Source organism: Carassius carassius, chromosome 30 (assembly GCF_963082965.1).
Source record: "Carassius carassius chromosome 30, fCarCar2.1, whole genome shotgun sequence".
Classification (NCBI taxonomy): domain Eukaryota; kingdom Metazoa; phylum Chordata; class Actinopteri; order Cypriniformes; family Cyprinidae; genus Carassius; species Carassius carassius.
In genome coordinates, this window is record NC_081784.1 from 7613800 (window position 1) to 7632507 (window position 18708).

Genomic DNA, 18708 nt, shown 5'->3' on the forward strand with positions numbered 1-18708 from the left:
TTTTGTGTATTCCTTCCCACTCTATAGTACCCAGTGTGTATGTATGTGACTTCAGCTCATAGTAACAGTGGAGAGAAAGGACATTCCCTGACTGAAAGCTCTATATGAGCGCGGTCAAATGAATGATGTACAAGATCTCCATCTGATTGACGCCAAGGCCATCCGAGAGACAGAGCTGTACTGCAGGGTGAGTGACATCTGTTTGTGTGTTAATGAAAAATGGGGTTCATATTTTCCACTCTTGTACCATCCATAAGTTTGATTTATTTGAAGATTGCAAGTGCTGTCATCAGGCTTTTACCTGATTCAGGTGAATTTAGGGCTACTGTTTCAAACACAGACCCATTAACTTAATTTTGACTATCATGTATGAATTTGTATTTTGTATAACGTGTTTTAACCTCACTGGTTATGTCGGTTTATGTTAAACTGGCCCTCACATACACTACAGGAATTTAAAGATGTTTTTGAAGATGTCAAAATGCTGTGTATATTTTATAAAAAATACGGGAAACATTTTAATATTGTGAAATATTTTTAGAATTTAAAACGGTTTTCTATTTTTAATGTTTTAAAATTGAATATATTCCTGTGATGGCAAAGTTTAATTTTTCAGCATTATTACTCCAGTCTTCAGTGTCACATGATCCTTCAGAAAACATTTTAATATGATGATTTGGTGCTCAAGAAACATTTCTTATAATCATCAATACTGAGTTTTTTCATTCTTTGATGAATAGAAAGTTCAAAAGAACAGAATTTATTAGATATAGAAACTTTTTGTAATGTTATAAATATCTTTAGTGTCATTTTTGATCAATTTAATGAATCCTGGTCCTCAAGCTACCTGGTCAGGGGCAACATCTATCCTGTGAATAGAAATACCCCACACACACACACATAATGCACAGATATATGAGAACGTGTGTTTAAGGCCTCTGTTTGTATGTTGAGGTGCCAAACCCATGGTTCCCATTTCTTGGATTCCATTTCACCCCTCGTATGGACGGTAGCATCTGGCTGGCCCCCAATGCTGTGTTGGGTTTTTAAACGGGAGGGATATAAACTGTTTGACTTCATCACACAAGACTTCATTAATGCGGTCTCCTACAGGTACAATGAAATGCTATCTATACATCTATAACTCGAAAAGTTTAGGGTCAGTAAACTTTATTTACTTATTCATCAAGGACAAATTAAATTGATCAGAAGTGATAGTAAAAATACTTGTCAAAGTGTCAATTTTTTTTTTCAGTTTCTTGACCAGATCAGGATATTAGAATGATTTCTGAAAGATCATGGGATGCTGAAGACTTCACCTTTGCCATCACAAGAATACATTTTATTTGAAAATATATAAAAATAGAAAACAAATGTTTTAAAGTGCATTATTATTTGACAATATTACTATTTTAACTGTGTTTTTGCTCAAAGAAATGCACAAGCGCAAAAAAAAAATGACATGAAAAAATCTTACAGACCTTACTTTTTAATGGTAGTGTATACTTATATTAACACATTCTTATGCATAGAGTGCACTTAAAGAAATATTCAAGGTTTAGTTAATCTCAGTAGACAGCACCTGTGGCATAATGTTGATTACTAAAAAAAATAATTTCACCTAGTTTTCTTAAAAAAAAAATAGTGAGAAGTTTACAGTGAGATACTGTACTTACAGTGGAAGTGAATGAGGTCAATCATTAAATGCTAAAATACTCATTGTACTCAATAGTATAGCCACCTGACTAAATGTGACCCTGGACTACAAAACCAAATTTAAGTCGCCTGGGTACATTTGTAGCAATAGCCAAAAGTATTTAGATTTTTTTGCACCCTCAGATTCCAGATTTTCAAATAGTTGTATCTCTGCCAAATATTCTTCGATCCTAATAAACCATACATCAATGCGCTGATTTATTCAGCTTTCAGATGATGTATAATTCTCAATTTTAAAAAATTTGACACTTAAGACTGGTTTTGTGGTCCTATAATGTGTGTTAATATGATTTTAGCTGCAAGCTGCTCCCTGGCCATCACTGAGATGATCGCAGATGAGCTGGAGAAAAGATTTCAACTGTAGACATACCTCAAGTGATGTTGCCATAACCAATTCAGAGTATAAAGAACTTTAACTATAGAATAAGTGTTACTTTTATAGTAGTGTGGAACAGTAATAATGAAAGGACATTTCTGGTGCTCTTTTCTAATGTATCTTTTGAAAATGATGCAGATTTTAGGAGGTTTATTATGTTAATATTTGTAAATCTGATGATTTATGAGGGAAAAGAACTGCCTTGAAACAATGTATAAATGTATGCTTTCACTCCATATCTGAATTTGTTATAAAATAAAGCATGGCAAATTTTGTTAGCTGATGGGTCTTTAAATGATCACGAATCTCTCATGACTGAAGAAAGATATTGGATCATTAAAAAAAAAAAACTCTTCTGATTTGTTCATTGTAGAATTAGGGTTCTCATCTTTTTTGACTCCAAGGCCTCCCGTTGTCTGTAATAATATTTGAATATTTGTCTGGTAATAAGACATCTCATATATCCATGTTTTTGAGAGGAATTGATTTTTAGTTGTTTTAACCTAATTTAATGCTTGTTTTGTCTTATTTAAAAGGTTTGCAACCCTTGCAACCCTGGTTTTCAACCCTTTTCTTGAGCATAATTTGATTAAAGGAAAATTTCTCTTTCAGAATGAAAATTCTGGCATCATTTACTCACCTTCCACTTGTTCCAAACCTGAATGTGTTTCTTTCTTCTGTTAAACACAAAATAATATATTTTGAAAAATGTTAGTATCCCAACTGTTGACAGGCACCATTCACTTCCATACTAGAGAAATGTAAGTCAATAGTGCTCATCAACTGTTAGGATACCAAAATTTTTTTAAAATATCATCTTTTGTGTTCAGCAGAAGAAAGAAACTCATACAGGTTTGGAACAAGTGGAGGGTGAGTAAATTATGTGTGATAACTTATGGGATAAATGAAATTACCGCATGATCAGATTCATGAAGTGGTTAAATGATCGTACCACGTGACCATTCCGCTCTTGACCACACGATGGCAGTGATTGGCTGGAAATTTGGGGGATTTTTAAGATTTATAGTAACTAAAATAATCAGTAATATTAGGAAGTAGCACTGGCGAGAGGCCACGGTCTATTTAAACTTATTTTAAACATTTCATTATTATTTTATTTATTTAATTAATTATTACTCAGTGACATTTTCTTAAAGTCAAATACAATAGTTTAATTGTTAAAATGATTTTGGAATATACCCTTGTGTGCATGTGTGTTTATTGTGCCAAAATAAGGCATCTCTCGTGTGTGCTGTGTTGCTGCGCTCGCTCGCTCGCTCGCTCTCTCGCGGGCACACAGCGGGCGATCCCTCCCTCCGGGCTGCGCAGATGCGGGAAGCGCGCGCAGTGAGCAGCTGTGATTACTCCGTCATAGACACGAGCGCACTACATTGGAGTTGAATCGGGACGTTGCCAACAACAAAAACAAAGACATTAGCACTCCCCGAATTTTCATCGGATTATAACGGATTCCGACGTCGCTTTGGTGACTGGGATATGCCAAGCAGAAGGACTCCCACAACATGACAGTCTCCCGTTGGAGAAACTGCTGCTCGCGCGCTTCATGAAAAGTCTCGAGGCCACAGAGCCACCGCGCGCCGCCAGATGTGCTGCAGTTAACCGCAGGGACACAATAGTAGCGCGAGACGAACGCCAGCCTGACGACACCCAAAGCCTCAATTAACATTTCCCCTTTTGAGAAAGACATGACATCGGCTGTCCTATTTGAGGAGCAGCTGGGGGAACTGCCCGACTAGCATGTGCGGCTAATTTCGGTATATGTTAGCGGCTAATTAGCGTACGAGCGCTTCGCGAGACACCCGCGACACTCCAACGGCTGTCAGGACAGAGATCCGGACACTTTTACACTCTTCAAAACTGCTTAGATTGATTAAAAACAGTTTTTTCGCAACAGAATGAGGTGCTTCACGTGTCGAAAAGCCTTATTGGTTCGTAAATGTGGTAGAGTTTGAGTTTGTTTTGACCGTGTGTGCGCGCCGTGAGTGCGGATAAACTTGTGTGGTTGTTCCCGGTGCTGGGAGCGCGCGGGGCCGATGCAGAGCCGCAGGCATGCAGCACGACTTCAGCTCCAGCGACGAGAGCAGCGCGAGATGGCGAGGCCTGTTCGTGCAGGCGCTACGAAAGGTACTGACCCTGTTCGGCCCGTCATTTACTCTTGTTGTTTATATTGAATCTCAAGCTTAATGAGTGAGTTTTAAGGAGCATTTCTGCAAAACTGAAATCTGGAGTTCGCTCCGTATGATGATTTGCACAGCTGTACGTAGTGTCTGCTTTGAGACGTTTCTAATGGATGCAGCTATGCAAGATGCAAATAATGTTTCTTTAAAATTATATCACGGCCTAAACCCCATACAGCCACGGTTTGATAATTGACATACACTTTGACACGACATGTCTTGGTCTAGTGTCTAGTTTGGAGAGATCAGTTGGTTGGCTTTTACTTTTTAGTTGAGTTTCACCTTTAAAAAAAAAGCAGTCCACTGTGTAAGTATAATATCAGGTTAGTCCTTTTAAAAAGTAAAAATTAGACGCACACATGTTTACTTCGCTATCTAAATGGGGACAATTCACAGACTTCTATTGTTTTATATACCGATACACTTTAACTTAAACCCACGCCTACCCCTCACAGAAAATTTCTGCATTTTTACAATTAAAAAAAACGTTCATTTTATACCAGTTTTACAAATGGGGATGTCCCCCAAATAGAGGTTTTTGGCGGTTTTGGTCACTTTTTGGTACAAATTTGTCCCCAAAATATAGTTAAGTAGGTACACACAAACACACACTAATTTAGTTAATTACTTTTTATTTATGTTTGAGATTGAGGGATTCCAGGGCTTCCCTGCCAGAATAAATGACAAAATGTATTCCAGATCTCCCTTCCGTCTTGATCTTCTCACTACTGCAAGAAAAATATCTCGGCACCATCAGGAGTCTGTGGGAGCAGATGGTGTTTGTGAATGTTTTTGGCTGTGAGAGAACGAAAGATTTAGGCTGCATTTGATTTGATGCTGAAAATGATTTGCGTTTCCAACCAAACAAATCCTTAAAAATAAATGTGAAGTGAGTGACACACTGAGACAGATAAAGAACTTATATATTATAAACAACATATTCACTGATCATTATGATGCGAAAAAGCTCACCCAAAAATATTAATTTACTCATCCATATGTCATTTCAAACCTTTATGCCTTTCTTTCTTCTGTGGAGCATAAAAGAAAATACTTAAGTTTTAACAATGGAGCTCAGTAGTTACCAACTTTCTTCAAAATAATTAATGCCTTCCCCAGAAGAAGATCATAAATGTTTTGAACGTTATGAGGGTGAACAAATATTATCAGAATTATCCATCAGTCTCAGAACTGTTCCATACAAGTTATATTATTCATCCAAATCTAAAGCTTTAAAATATAAATATATGGAGAATTGGTTTTAAATCTCATCCTGTATGTTTTTCACTCTGGACATACACTCACTAGCGCTCACATCTATCATTTTGTCTGCCTGCTCTCCCATTCTCCACATCAATACTTTTCTGTCTGCTACTATCATCCCCCCCATCCCTGGAGAAGACCGAGGGGTAGAGTGTGTGTTTGTATCTGCATGTGTGTGTGTGTTGTGGGGTCCCTGTAGAGTAGCTCTCAGTGCCTAATGGAGGACAGCATGTAATCAGACACTAGAGCAGAGAGCACAAGCCATCTCTCATCTGTGTATTTGTGTGAGTGTGTGTATGTGCTTGCATGCATTTGCTTTGTTTTTGGTCAGTATTTCACAGTTGCACTGCAGAAGTGGATTAAATCTGTGTGTGAACTTGTGTTCACCTTTAACCTTTCACCCATCATAACACAAATGTTATTTTTTATTTGATTTGAAACCGCTTCTGTTTGCTGTGTCTCTCTGACTGGTTTTGCTACACTACCTGAACAGACTGCATTCCTATTTCAGGACACAGCCCAGAAAGGTGGGAGGGGGATATAATCAGAAAGAGGGTTTTTTTTGTTTGTTTTATTTGTCCACCACAGACTGTGAGCTGAGATGGTGTGTGAGTGTGTATGTCAGATGACGTCATGTTGCATTTGCAACAGTATGTCTATCTATAAATCTGTGAGAGAGCTGTGATCGCAGACCAGATATTTAAAATTAACTTTATTTTTACCATTTTTTTCTTTTATTTTCTTTAATGTGCATTTGTCTTGGTTATACCATTCAAATGCATCCGTGATTCAGTGTTACAATGAAGTTATAACACTGCTATGTTTTTATATGTGCAGGTGCAGGTACAAGTGCATCCAAACCTGTCTGCTAAAGAAGACGCACTCCAGCACATTGAGGCGCTCATACTACAGCTCCTGAACAAGCTGTGTGTTACACAGCCCAGAACAATAGCTGATGTCGAGGTTAACATAAGTACACATCAGGGATGGGCGTTATGAGATACTGTATAGTGTACTATGGGAGAAATGTGTTTGCTGGCAGCAGTTGTGCTATACATATCTATATATTTATGCTAGGGATGTGCGATATGGTGATTTGATTGTGGACGATTAAAATATCTCCACTATTTGCTTTTGAAGAAATATTGTAGTACTGTGCTTCAGCGCACATTCTGTCAGTTGCAGTTCTGGCACTTCCATCTCAATAAACTGTACAATGCGACGTAGATTCACAACAAATGTTAACTCAGTGGTAGAGTTACTCTAACAGAACACTGCTCACAAAAGTACATTATTTGCATGTGCTTTAAAGCCTTGCCAGTTAAAAATTAAATTTGTGTGCAGTTCTGACATGAACACCTGAAGCAGCACACAATTGGACCAAGTTATCTTTCGCATCTGATAGCGCTGATACTGTCAGAAATACACAAGGCTTACATATAAACACAGTTGGTTATGTCTAGTACTAAACATGCTGCCGATTGCCATTAAAGGGATAGTTCACACAGAAATTACATTTCTGTCATTATTTACTCACTCACATGTTGTCCCAAACCTGTATTAATTTCTTGTGCTGAACCATTTTTTAACAATATTTTGAAGAATGTGGGTAACCTAACAGTTGCTGGTACCCATTGACTTTGATAGTAGGAAAAGTATACTATGGAAGTCACTTGGGACCAGCAACTGTTTGGTTACCAACGTTCTTCAAAATAACTTGTGTTCAACAGAAAAAAGAAACTCATTTGGGTTTCAACTTGAGAGTGATGTAAATAGTGTTTTATTTTTATATTTATATTTGTTAATTCAGTTTCTTGAATGCTACTGCTAAATACACCTACTGTACCTGAAAAATAAAGCACTGTTTGTTTATTTGCCTATTATGTGTATTTGTAATGTATATTTTTGTTCTTATTTTTAATAACAAAGATAAAATAATGACAAAGATTTTTATCTTCGCCCACTTTGGCCGAAATATCTTCCATTCTTTTTTTATTTTATATTTTACCATATAAGGATTTGTTTTTAGAATAGGGAAATTAGGCTGTACTGCTCAGACAACTTGCAAAATAGTAAAACCAACATGAAGAATCGTGATTAAATCGTGATATTCCTTAAAAAATAATATAAAATTGTGATATGATATTTTTGCCATATTGCCCACCTCTAAATTCTGCTGCTATAAGTGAGTATTACTGCTTTAAATTATTTACATGTGACAGTGGAGATACATGGAGGAATGTAAAAATACAGATTGGTATGTGACCTAAACAATCAAGACAAGGAAGTTTATTTTTTACTAAAGCATGAAAATTACATAATATTCAGCTGATGTAGCGAACTAGCTTCAAATGAAGCTCATTCAGTCAAAATCTCTTTAAATCATATATTTTTATGAATATAGTAAAATCAAGAGGTAGCCATGACCCTGAATAGTACCTGACATAATTAAACACAAATGCATATAAACACTCTCTGGCAGTATGTGTTTGCCTGATTAGTTTTGTCACCTTTGGCTTGATGTGTTATCATAGGATCGTGTCCAGAAGACGTTCCCGAATCCCATCGATAAATGGGCCATGTCAGATGCTCAGAATGCGATAGAGAAGCGCAAGCGAAGGAATCCACTGCTGCTACCAGTTGATAAGATACATCCACTACTGAAGGTGCGAAAACTTTAAACACATCAACAGTATTCACATACTGCTAGCTAGCACACAGAGTAACATGCATCTGGTTTTGTGTGTGCAGGAGGTTCTGGGCTATAAGATCGACTATAATGTGTGTCTGTATATTGTTGCTGTACTGGAGTACATTGCAGCCGACATCCTCAAGTTGGCTGGAAACTACGTGAGCAACATTCGACATTTCGAGATTAGCCAGCAAGACATCACTGTCTCCATGTGTGCTGACAAGGTCAGAAGTGTGTGTGTGTGTTTAAAAAGTTACTGATTCGTTATGTCTGTATAAATAGTTTTTGTTTCTTTAAAGGATGTTACGAGTGAAGTTATTGATGAAATTAAATAAATAGTGATGATACACATTTAATTATGACAATTATTACAACCGTTTCTTTCTAATATGTCTGATACAAGATGGAGAAAGGCCTTCTTAATCCCTAATTAAATTATAGATTAAATCAAGATGGGCAATTAATTAAGAAATTGCAATTAAGTAATTATAATTCTCACTAAATTTAATTTAAGTTCATCAAATCTGAAGCCTGTGAAATATGTTGACACTGGCACTAGGGTCTACATAAATCTTTATCCAGATGATTCAAAGAAAAATTCAGAGAAGTGTTGTTTTTATTCATTCTGTTTTCATATGTTTCTTATTTTGTTTTGTTTTTTAAATACTGTGAGACCATAATATCATTAAAACCAAATGATCTAAAGTTTTGTGAGGCTCACTGACCTTGACACATCATTATGATCTACAGTCGTGGCCAAAAGTTTTGAGAATTACATAAATATTAGCTTTCAAAAAGTTTGCTGCTAAACTGCTTTTAGATCTTTGTTTCAGTTGTTTCTGTGATGTACTGAAATATAATTACAAGCACTTCATACGTTTCAAAGGCTTTTATCGACAATTACATGACATTTATGCAAAGAGTCAGTATTTGCAGTGTTGGCCCTTCTTTTTCAGGACCTCTGGAATTTGACTGGGCATGCTCTCAATCAACTTCTGGGCCAAATCCTGACTGATAGCAACCCATTCTTTCATAATCACTTCTTGGAGTTTGTCAGAATTAGTGGGTTTTTGTTTGTTTTGTCTCTTGAGGATTGACCACAAGTTCTCAATGGGATTAAGATCTGGGGAGTTTCCAGGCCATGGACCCAAAATTTCAACATTCTGGTCCCAGAGCCACTTAGTTATCACTCTTGCCTTATGGCACGGTGCTCCATCGTGCTGGAAAATGCATTGTTCTTCACCAAACTGTTGTAGGATTGTTGGAAGAAGTTGCTGTTGGAGGGTGTTTTGGTACCATTCTTTATTCATGGCTGTGTTTTTGGGCAGAATTGTGAGTGAGCCCACTCCCTTGGATGAGAAGCAACCCCACACATGAATGGTGTCAGGATGCTTTACTGTTGGCATGACACAGGACTGATTGTAGCGCTCACCTTTTCTTCTCCTGACAAGCCTTTTTCCAGATGCCCCAAACAATCGGAAAGGGGCTTCATCGGAGAATATGACTTTGCCCCAGTCCTCAGCAGTCCATTCACTATACTTTCTGCAGAAGATCAATCTGTCCCTGATGTTTTTTTTTGGAGAGAAGTGGCTTCTTTGCTGCCCTTCTTGACACCAGGCCATCTTCCAAAAGTCTTCACCTCACTGTGCGTGCAGATGCGCTCACACCTGCCTGCTGCCATTCCTGAGCAAGCTCTGCACTGGTGGCACTCCGATCCCGCAGCTGAATCCTCTTTAGGAGACGATCCTGGCACTTGCTGGACTTTCTTGGACGCCCTGAAGCCTTCTTTACAAGAATTGAACCTCTTTCCTTGAAGTTCTTGATGATCCTATAAATTGTTGATTTAGGTGCAATCTTAGTAGCCACAATATCCTTGCCTGTGAAGCCATTTTTATGCAACGCAATGATGGCTGCACGTGTTTCTTTGCAGGTCACCATGGTTAACAATGGAAGAACAATGATTTCAAGCATCACCCTGCTTTTAACATGTCAAGTCTGCCATTCTAACCCAATCAGCCTGACATAATGATCTCCAGCCTTGTGCTCGTCAACATTCTCACCTGAGTTAACAAGACGATTACTGAAATGATCTCAGCAGGTCCTTTAATGACAGCAATGAAATGCAGTGAAGAGGTTTTTTTGAAATTAAGTTAATTTTCATGGCAAAGAAGGACTATGCAATTCATCTGATCACTCTTCATAACATTCTGGAGTATATGCAAATTGCAATTATAAAAACTTAAGCAGCAACTTTTCCAATTTCCAATATTTATGTAATTCTCAAAACTTTTGGCCACGACTGTACAGGGATCTTTTATATTATGTTTATTATTGTTCTTGTTGCTGTTATTTTCAAATATTATTTCAGGCAAATCTGCTCTATTCCATTATACTACAGAACTAAAAATAATAATGAAAGATTATTTTGAATCTGTATGTCTGAATACCACAACCATTAAAGATTAACTGCATAAATTATTGTGAATAGTTTTTATTTATTTGAATGTATTAACATTCCTAGTATTGCTTTTGTGTGTGTGTGTGTGTGTGTGTGTGTGTGTGTCACTTTCAGGTGTTAATGGATATGTTCGATCAGGAAGAGGAGATGGGTCTGGTGTCTCAGGGTGTAGAGGAGGTGTCTTCCTCTGGTGTGCTCACATATGATGACCTTGTGCGTCTGGAGATCGCCGAGGAGCGTCAGTATCTGCGGGAACTCGATCTCATCATCAAAGTATTCCGGCAAGCCTTTACGTCCAATAGCAAACTCTTCTCCACTCAGGTGTGTTCTTCTGACCAATCAGAACATGAGCTAATGGAAATAAGCATTCATACTAGCAGAGATTCGCTGTTTGCTTTCTCTTTATTATCATTTATTGTCAGTTTTCTCTCTGCCTGCAATGTGTGTAGGATGTGGAGCTGGCATTCAGTAATATTCTAGAGGTTCACGAGTTAACGGTTAAGCTGTTGGGTCTTATTGAGGATGCCGTGGAAATGACAGCCGATGGGAGTCCGCACCCCCTTGTGGGCAGCTGCTTTGAAGACCTTGCTGAGGTACAGAAACTCAAACACTCATGAGAGTCTAAAACGGAGAAATACATGTATGATGTACATTACTGTGCTGTTAGAAATGTTTTTGTGCATATCTGTTGTGTACAGGAACAGGCGTTTGATCCTTATGAGACACTCTCTCAGGATATCCTCTCTAAAGAATACTGTCAACATTTCAACACTTTGATGTCCCGCCCCACTGTTGCTCTGTACTTCCAGGTCAGCACCAATACTGGCCTCTGATTGGTTCATCTTTTTTCTCAATCTTGAATTGTTTTTTGGAAGTTTCAAAGTGAAAATGAAAGTGATATTCACACATTCGGAATTTGTAGTGAACACACACACACACACACCATGAACAAACACCCAGAGCAGTGGGCAGTCATATTGCTGTGGCGCCAGGGGAGCAGTTGGGGGTTCGGTGCCTTGGACTAGGGTCTCACCTCAGTCGTGGAGGGCAGATGAAATCGCTGGTTATTCACTCCCCAACTGACAATCACTGCCAGACAAGAGACTCAAACCCGTAACCTTTGGGTTAAAATTCGGACTCTAACCATTAGGCCACGAGTAACGCCTACCTATGGCATGTAACCACTAAATTGGTGAGATTAAAAATATATATAATTTTGTTGAAATTTAGGTGTCACAGCATTGCACAGTTTGAAAAGTTGATATTAATTTTGAGATTTAATAAAGATTACATTTTACTGTGGAAAGAAGTATGCATAATTAAATATCCAATTTCAACAAATACTAATAAATTAATGTAAATAATAATATTGGTTGATAGCTGTTATTGTAGTATTATTTATGTTTTTTAGTATTCGTTAATATTTGAATTAGCTTATTATTTTAATTTTAGGTTTAGTTTAAGTTTTAGTAATATTTTTTTGCACTTTTTGAATATTTCTGTGTAGCTTTGATTTAAATTAGTTTTAGTAATTTTAGTACTAAAACTTATTTTATTCCAGTTAGTTGCCAAGACAGCATTTCTGATTTTAAGTTATCTTTTTTCATCTGATATTTTAGTTTTTGTTAACAATATCAACACGGATAATTGATATATACCTAATAAATTTAAACCGGTTTAAAAACATGTAATATCTCCAGACACTGGGGATTGTGTTGTTGTTGTTTATTTTCTTTTTAAGTTTCAAACTTCTTTATTAATCAGTTTAATTGTTTTTGTAGAGATATTGTTTTTAAGATGTAGGTTAGTGTTGCATGGATCATTTTAATCCATGTTTGCTTCACTTTTATCCACTACTGTGCATCTTAGAAATTAGACTAATTGAACTTGAATGCACGATTGCTTTAGTTTCACTATCACTTTTGAGATTTGTGTTCGCTTGAACTTCTTCTATCAGTCATCTCCCCTTACACTGTGTCCACACCAGATGCGATAGTTGTCTTCTACACTGGACGCGACAAAGCGACCATTAAAAATCAAGTGAAATCTCTGTCAGCACGTCATAAATAGAATGCGGCAGAGGTTTACTGTCAGGGATTTGTGGTGTGATGCTGCTCCTCTCGCATCTGGTGTAGACACGTGTTAGGAATCATTAGTTGTTTTTCCTTATAAGGATTCACGCTTCGGGCACACCCCCTAACACCACTCCCCGATGTCATCGTCCATCGCGATGTTTCACTGTAGACATCGCCTCACCCTATTTTGAATTAAAGCCTTCATCTCTGCTGGCATGAGCTCAGATCTTCTGTCTCCTGTGGTGTGTTTCTGTGTGTTTCAGTCAATTGCAGAGGGTTTTAAGGAGGCAGTGCAGTATGTGCTTCCTCAGTTGATGATGGTTCCCGTTTACCACTGCATGCACTACTTTGAACTGTTACAGGTACTAAACACACTTCACTCAATCAGTTACCTACAGCGGTGTAATGTGTTACTTGAGGTTTATGTATCATTGTCTCTGTAGCAATTGCAGGAGTGCAGTGAGGACCAAGACGACAGAGAGTGTTTAAAACAGGCTCAGACTGCACTGATCAACCTACAGTGCAGCATTGAACGGATATATGCTAAACAACAACCACGACGCAAACAAGGGTAATGCAAACTTCATGGTTTGTACACCTATATGTCAGTACAAAATCCCATTTAAATTTTTCTTTCTTGTGTCTTTCTTTTTTAGGGAGCCTCTGTATCGGTTATATAGTCGTGCATCTCGCAGCAAACAGGCAGCAATAAAGCGTATGAATGACATCCAGAGGTGCATTGATGGCTGGGAAGGCAGAGATATCGGCCAGTGCTGCAGCCAGTTCATCATGGAGGGGGCGCTTCTACGGACCGGAGCTAAACACGAACGGCACAACTTCCTGTTTGATGGCCTCATGATTAGCTGCAAAGCCAACCAGAGCTCCAGGTTGCCGGGAGCAGGCAGTGGGGCCGAGTTTCGTCTGAAAGAGAAGTTTGTTTTACGCAAGTATTGCATTGTAGATCGTGAGGATTCACCAGATTTTTGTCACGCATTTGAGCTGGTGGGCCGCGAGGAAAGCAGTGCTGTGTTCAGCGCGCGTTCAGCGGAAGAGAAGAGTGCATGGATGGCTGCGCTGGTCACGCTACAGTACCGTCCCACTCTGGACCGCATGTTGGACACCGTCCTGCACCGCGAGGAACAAGCACAACCGCTGAGGCTGCCGTCACCGGACATCTACCGGTTTGCTATACAGGATTCTGAGGAGAACATTGTATTTGAGGAGGGAGCACAGCGCAAGACTGGAATCCCCATTATTAAGGCTGGGACAGTTGTCAAGCTTATCGAGAGACTGACGTACCACATGTATGCAGGTACAGAATAAAACACTCCTTTAGATCTAAGGGTCTACAAGAAAGAAATTCAGTCACCAAATCTTTGCCTACTAGTGTTTCTCTGTTATTTGTGTCTGTCCCTGCATGCCATTATAAGTACTGTTCTTCTTTTCCACACAGACCCAAATTTTGTGCGTACATTTCTGACTACATATCGTTCTTTCTGTAAACCACAAGACCTGCTCACACTACTGATTGAAAGGTAAAGCACACATACACTTATGTCGCACACATGTTCAGCCACTGAGAAGAGAGGAATTAAATTAAATTATTCATAGCTCTGGCATCACTCTATAAATGCCTGCTTGTCCATCAGGGAGTTTGTTGCATTTACACAACTGAACATTGTTTGCTGTTTCTTGTTGTTTCCCTTTCATGTTAGGATATACAGTGTATATGCATGCAATTTAGTTTTACTTGTTTCCCCATGATGCTTCAGGATTGAGATTCCAGAGCCAGAGCCATCAGAAGCAGACCGAGAGGCACTCTGGAATGGAGAGCAACCAATGGCAGCTGAGCTTCAGAGATTTCGCAGAGAATATGTGCAGCCTGTCCAGCTCAGGTAAAACACACATTCTCATTCGCCAAGCAAACTCAAGCATGATGCACTCGTGATATTATAACAATTTAAAATAACTGTTTTCTCTTTGAATATATCTTAAAAATTTGATTTATTGCTGTGATGGCAAAGCTGAATTTTCAGCAGCCATTACTCCAGTCTTTAGAAATTAATTCTAATATGCTGATTTGGTGCTCATAATTAGAAACATTTCTAATTATTATCAGTGTTGAAAACAGTTGTTCTGCTTAATATTTTTGTGCAAACCATGATGCATTTTTTTCATGATTCATCGAAGCTTCAAAAGAACAGCATTTAGTTGAAATTTAAATATTTTGCAATATAACAGCAAAACGTCTTCAATGTCACTTTGATAAATTGAATGCATGCATGTTCTGCGTGTCTGTGTTAATGAATGGCGCAGAAGGGTGACTTCATTTATTACACACACGGAAGCACATGTGACTCTTGCGGTGATTTCAGCTTCTGACGTCTCTCTAAATGAGGACGTAAACACATGAAGAACATCTCCAGAATTGCACTGAGAGTCACTGCATGAGTATTTGACCGTTTGATTTGAGTAAAACTAGCGTCACATCACATCACACAGAACTGTAAAGGTATTCACGGTCACCCGTCAAAATAAAAATCCGGTTTAATGTAAAGGCAAGTATTTGCCAGAACTATTGTTCAGCAGAACGTTTATAGCCTACTACTACTACTACTACTAAAATTAAATCATATTTTTTAAGGAATAATCACACATTTCTTCCATGTTTTATTTTTAATAATAAATCCCCTTTGTTTACCAAAAAATTAAGTTTGCTTAATTTTCAGTAATTAAAAGAAAAATTAAATGAATGTTTTATGCCTTCATTTGATAAACAGAAAAATGTAAATACACAACAGAATTACTGAGGGAAAAAAAACATTTCATAAGGCTATTTGAAGAAAAAAAATAATAAATTGTTGTTTTTATGCATTTAAATAATTAGACACTAAAATTAGATGCTAAAACACAGAATTAGATAACAATAAAACATATGGTGAAGAAAAAATGTAACATTTCATAGGGCCCTATACATGTAATTTTTGATAAACTTTTAATAAATAGTTGTGAAAATGTATAAGTGTTATGATTTTAATTAAACATGCTTTTTAGACATGCTTTTTTATTAATACAATTACATTTAACCATTAAAAAGTAGTTTAGAAAAATTAAAACAGAAAATAATGTAATCCATTACAATTTGGGAAAAAATAAAACAGATTTCATAGGGCCCTTTTATATATATATATATATATATATATATATATATATATATATAATTTATTTTATTTTTTTTGTAAGGCTCAACCATCCCTTTTGGTTCATTTCAGTCAGTGTTACCCCATACAGTCCTGCTGATAGTGCCTGTGAGCACGTCAATCTAATGTCTGTATGTGTGTCTAGGGTTCTGAATGTATTCCGTCAGTGGGTAGAACATCATTTTTATGACTTTGAGAATGATCCTGAACTCAGCTGTGGACTTGAAGAATACCTCATCAGCACCACACAACTTAGAGGTACGTACACACACTCTAACATTTCTGATGCATGCATGATGTATGAGCATGTAGATATTATATTTACACATACTCCGTGAGACAAACACAGATTTAGAGACTGGGTTCTGATATTCTGTTTTTCAGGTAAATCGATGCGCAAGTGGGTGGAGTCTATCATCAAGATCATGAGACGGAAGAAACAAACTCAATCTAATGGGATCAGTCACAACATCACCTTTGAGAGTCCACCTCCTCCTATTGAATGGCACATCAGCCGTCCCGGAAATATTGACACCTTCGATCTCATGACCCTTCATCCAATAGAAATTGCTCGTCAGTTAACACTTCTAGAGTCTGATCTGTACAGGTGAGCCAGTCAGAACTATAAGCATATGTTTGGATAACAATACACTGACTGACTATTGTACATTTGTGTACGTAGAGCCGTTCGTCCATCTGAGCTGGTAGGAAGCGTTTGGACAAAGGAAGATAAAGAGAAGAATTCTCCTAATCTGCTAAGGATGATTAGACACACAACCAACCTGACACTGTGGTTTGAAAAGTGAGTAACTAGCTCATAGCCAGCTGGATCATCTCCACAAACAGTACAACACATTTTATATTGCAAAAAAACATCATCTCCATTCTTGATGCTATCAGTTCTGTAAGTAAATTCTTTGTTTCTCTTTCTGTCACTCAGGTGTATAGTAGAGGCTGAAAATGTGGACGAGAGGGTTGCTGTATTCTCTCGTATTATTGAAATCCTGCAGGTATTTCAAGAGCTCAATAACTTTAATGGAGTTTTGGAGATTGTAAGCGCCATTAACTCAGTACCGGTGTATCGTCTCGACCACACATTTGAGGTGACCTGTTCATTCATTATGCACTCACAGTGTGAATCAGAAAAGTAACTGATAGATAATAATGGAATATGTGGTTTTGTTGTGTATATGTAGTACGTGCCTGAGAGGAAAAGGAGGATTCTAGAGGAAGCTGTTGAACTCAGTCAAGATCATTTTAAGAAATACCTCGCCAAGCTCAAATCCATCAACCCACCTTGTGTACCTTTCTTTGGTAAGAGAAAGAGCTGCTTTGTAACAAACTAGCATACATTTTGACCCCAACATTTTGAACAGTATTGTGTGTGTGTGTACATATGTGATGTTTCCTGTCTGTATGCTCTGTGTATTCAGGTATCTACCTGACTAACATTCTGAAGACTGAAGAGGGAAATCCAGATTTTCTAAAACGTGATGGAAAAGAACTGATCAACTTTAGTAAAAGACGCAAAGTAGCAGAAATCACTGGAGAAATCCAGCAGTACCAGAACCAACCCTACTGCCTCAAAGTCGAATACGATATAAAGGTTTACATGTTCATCACTCACTCTCGGCTGTTTTGTTTTCCTCCATCTAGTTCTTATGTGTCTAAGAGATTGTCTGTCTTGTAGAGGTTTTTTGAGAATCTGAATCCCATGGAAAACATGAGCGAGAAGGAGTTTTCTGACTACCTGTTCAACAAGTCTCTAGAGATTGAACCACGGAACTGCAGACAGCCACCCAGATTTGTGAGTTTTTTTGTTAAAAGCATTGTCTATATATAAATATATATGTCTAAATTTATCAGTTTTAATTTTCAAATAATTAAAACAACAAAAAATGTCTACTGACAACTAATTTATTTATTTGGCAGCGATGTTGTTGTTGTTTTATATAGTTTATAGTTTATTGGGTGAGGTTGGGTTATTTATTGTATTTATTTATTTATGAATTATTTATTTAGTAAAAATAGTAGTAGTAATAAAATAAGAACAAAAAAAATCTCACTAATCGACTGGACATTTGTGGGAAATCATTTTTGCGTGAAATATTTTCTAAACCTATTTTCTATGTATACAGTTCATGTTGATGCTTGTTGATGTTGAAATCTGTAGATTAGCACATCCCTATTACAGATCCACGCCTTCTTTATGAACATTGATGGGACAAGATGGATTTCTATAAAAGATTAATCTCTTGAGATGAATATAATGGAGAGATTGTGTTGTGTTGTTTCTTCACTGTTTTGATGAGTAAAGTGAGGTGGTCTAAGTTTATAACAGTGTGTTGGTTTTACAATTGAGCATGTGGTGTCTTTTAGCCCAGAAAGACTACGTATTCTCTGAAGTCTCCTGGCATTCGACCAGTGCGGCAAGCATCAGGAGGAGGAGGCACTCTGAAAGGTCACCCAGTGCCATTAGAACGAGAACCACCTCACAAAATCACTTTCAGGAGCATTGCAGAAGCAGAACCTGAGATCCCCCCTTCTCTCCCAACCTCTCCAAACACACCCACACCTCCACAGTCTGCCAGCTCTGACCTCAACTCTGTGTTCATGGAGCATGACCTGAGCAGCTCCTATGGTGAGAGAGGGGAGAGGCAGTAACTCAAGGGTTAAGGATCAGCTAGTAAACTTGTGCATCATTTTTTCCCTAGACATGCTTAAATGTCA

The 18708-nt window shown here is 37.8% G+C and overlaps 1 protein-coding gene across 3 annotated transcripts in view; it reads left to right on the top strand.

The window, feature by feature from the left end:
* Positions 1 to 18708, top strand: part of LOC132110504 (son of sevenless homolog 2-like) — a 23707-nt gene continuing 4999 nt past the window's right edge. For 2 of the 3 annotated variants that reach the window (XM_059517165.1, XM_059517163.1), the window contains exons 1-20: positions 3398 to 4237; positions 6391 to 6516; positions 8088 to 8219; positions 8305 to 8469; positions 10818 to 11024; positions 11153 to 11296; positions 11402 to 11512; positions 13042 to 13140; positions 13222 to 13349; positions 13435 to 14090; positions 14232 to 14313; positions 14551 to 14673; positions 16124 to 16236; positions 16363 to 16585; positions 16661 to 16780; positions 16919 to 17081; positions 17175 to 17292; positions 17412 to 17584; positions 17669 to 17785; positions 18358 to 18619. In XM_059517165.1, the coding sequence (XP_059373148.1) occupies positions 4163 to 4237; positions 6391 to 6516; positions 8088 to 8219; positions 8305 to 8469; positions 10818 to 11024; positions 11153 to 11296; positions 11402 to 11512; positions 13042 to 13140; positions 13222 to 13349; positions 13435 to 14090; positions 14232 to 14313; positions 14551 to 14673; positions 16124 to 16236; positions 16363 to 16585; positions 16661 to 16780; positions 16919 to 17081; positions 17175 to 17292; positions 17412 to 17584; positions 17669 to 17785; positions 18358 to 18619 (3337 nt within the window). In that variant the 5' untranslated portion in view covers positions 3398 to 4162. Of the gene's footprint in view, positions 188 to 3397; positions 4238 to 6390; positions 6517 to 8087; positions 8220 to 8304; positions 8470 to 10817; positions 11025 to 11152; positions 11297 to 11401; positions 11513 to 13041; positions 13141 to 13221; positions 13350 to 13434; positions 14091 to 14231; positions 14314 to 14550; positions 14674 to 16123; positions 16237 to 16362; positions 16586 to 16660; positions 16781 to 16918; positions 17082 to 17174; positions 17293 to 17411; positions 17585 to 17668; positions 17786 to 18357; positions 18620 to 18708 lie in introns of those variants that run through there. The other variant, XM_059517164.1, reaches the window with a different exon arrangement.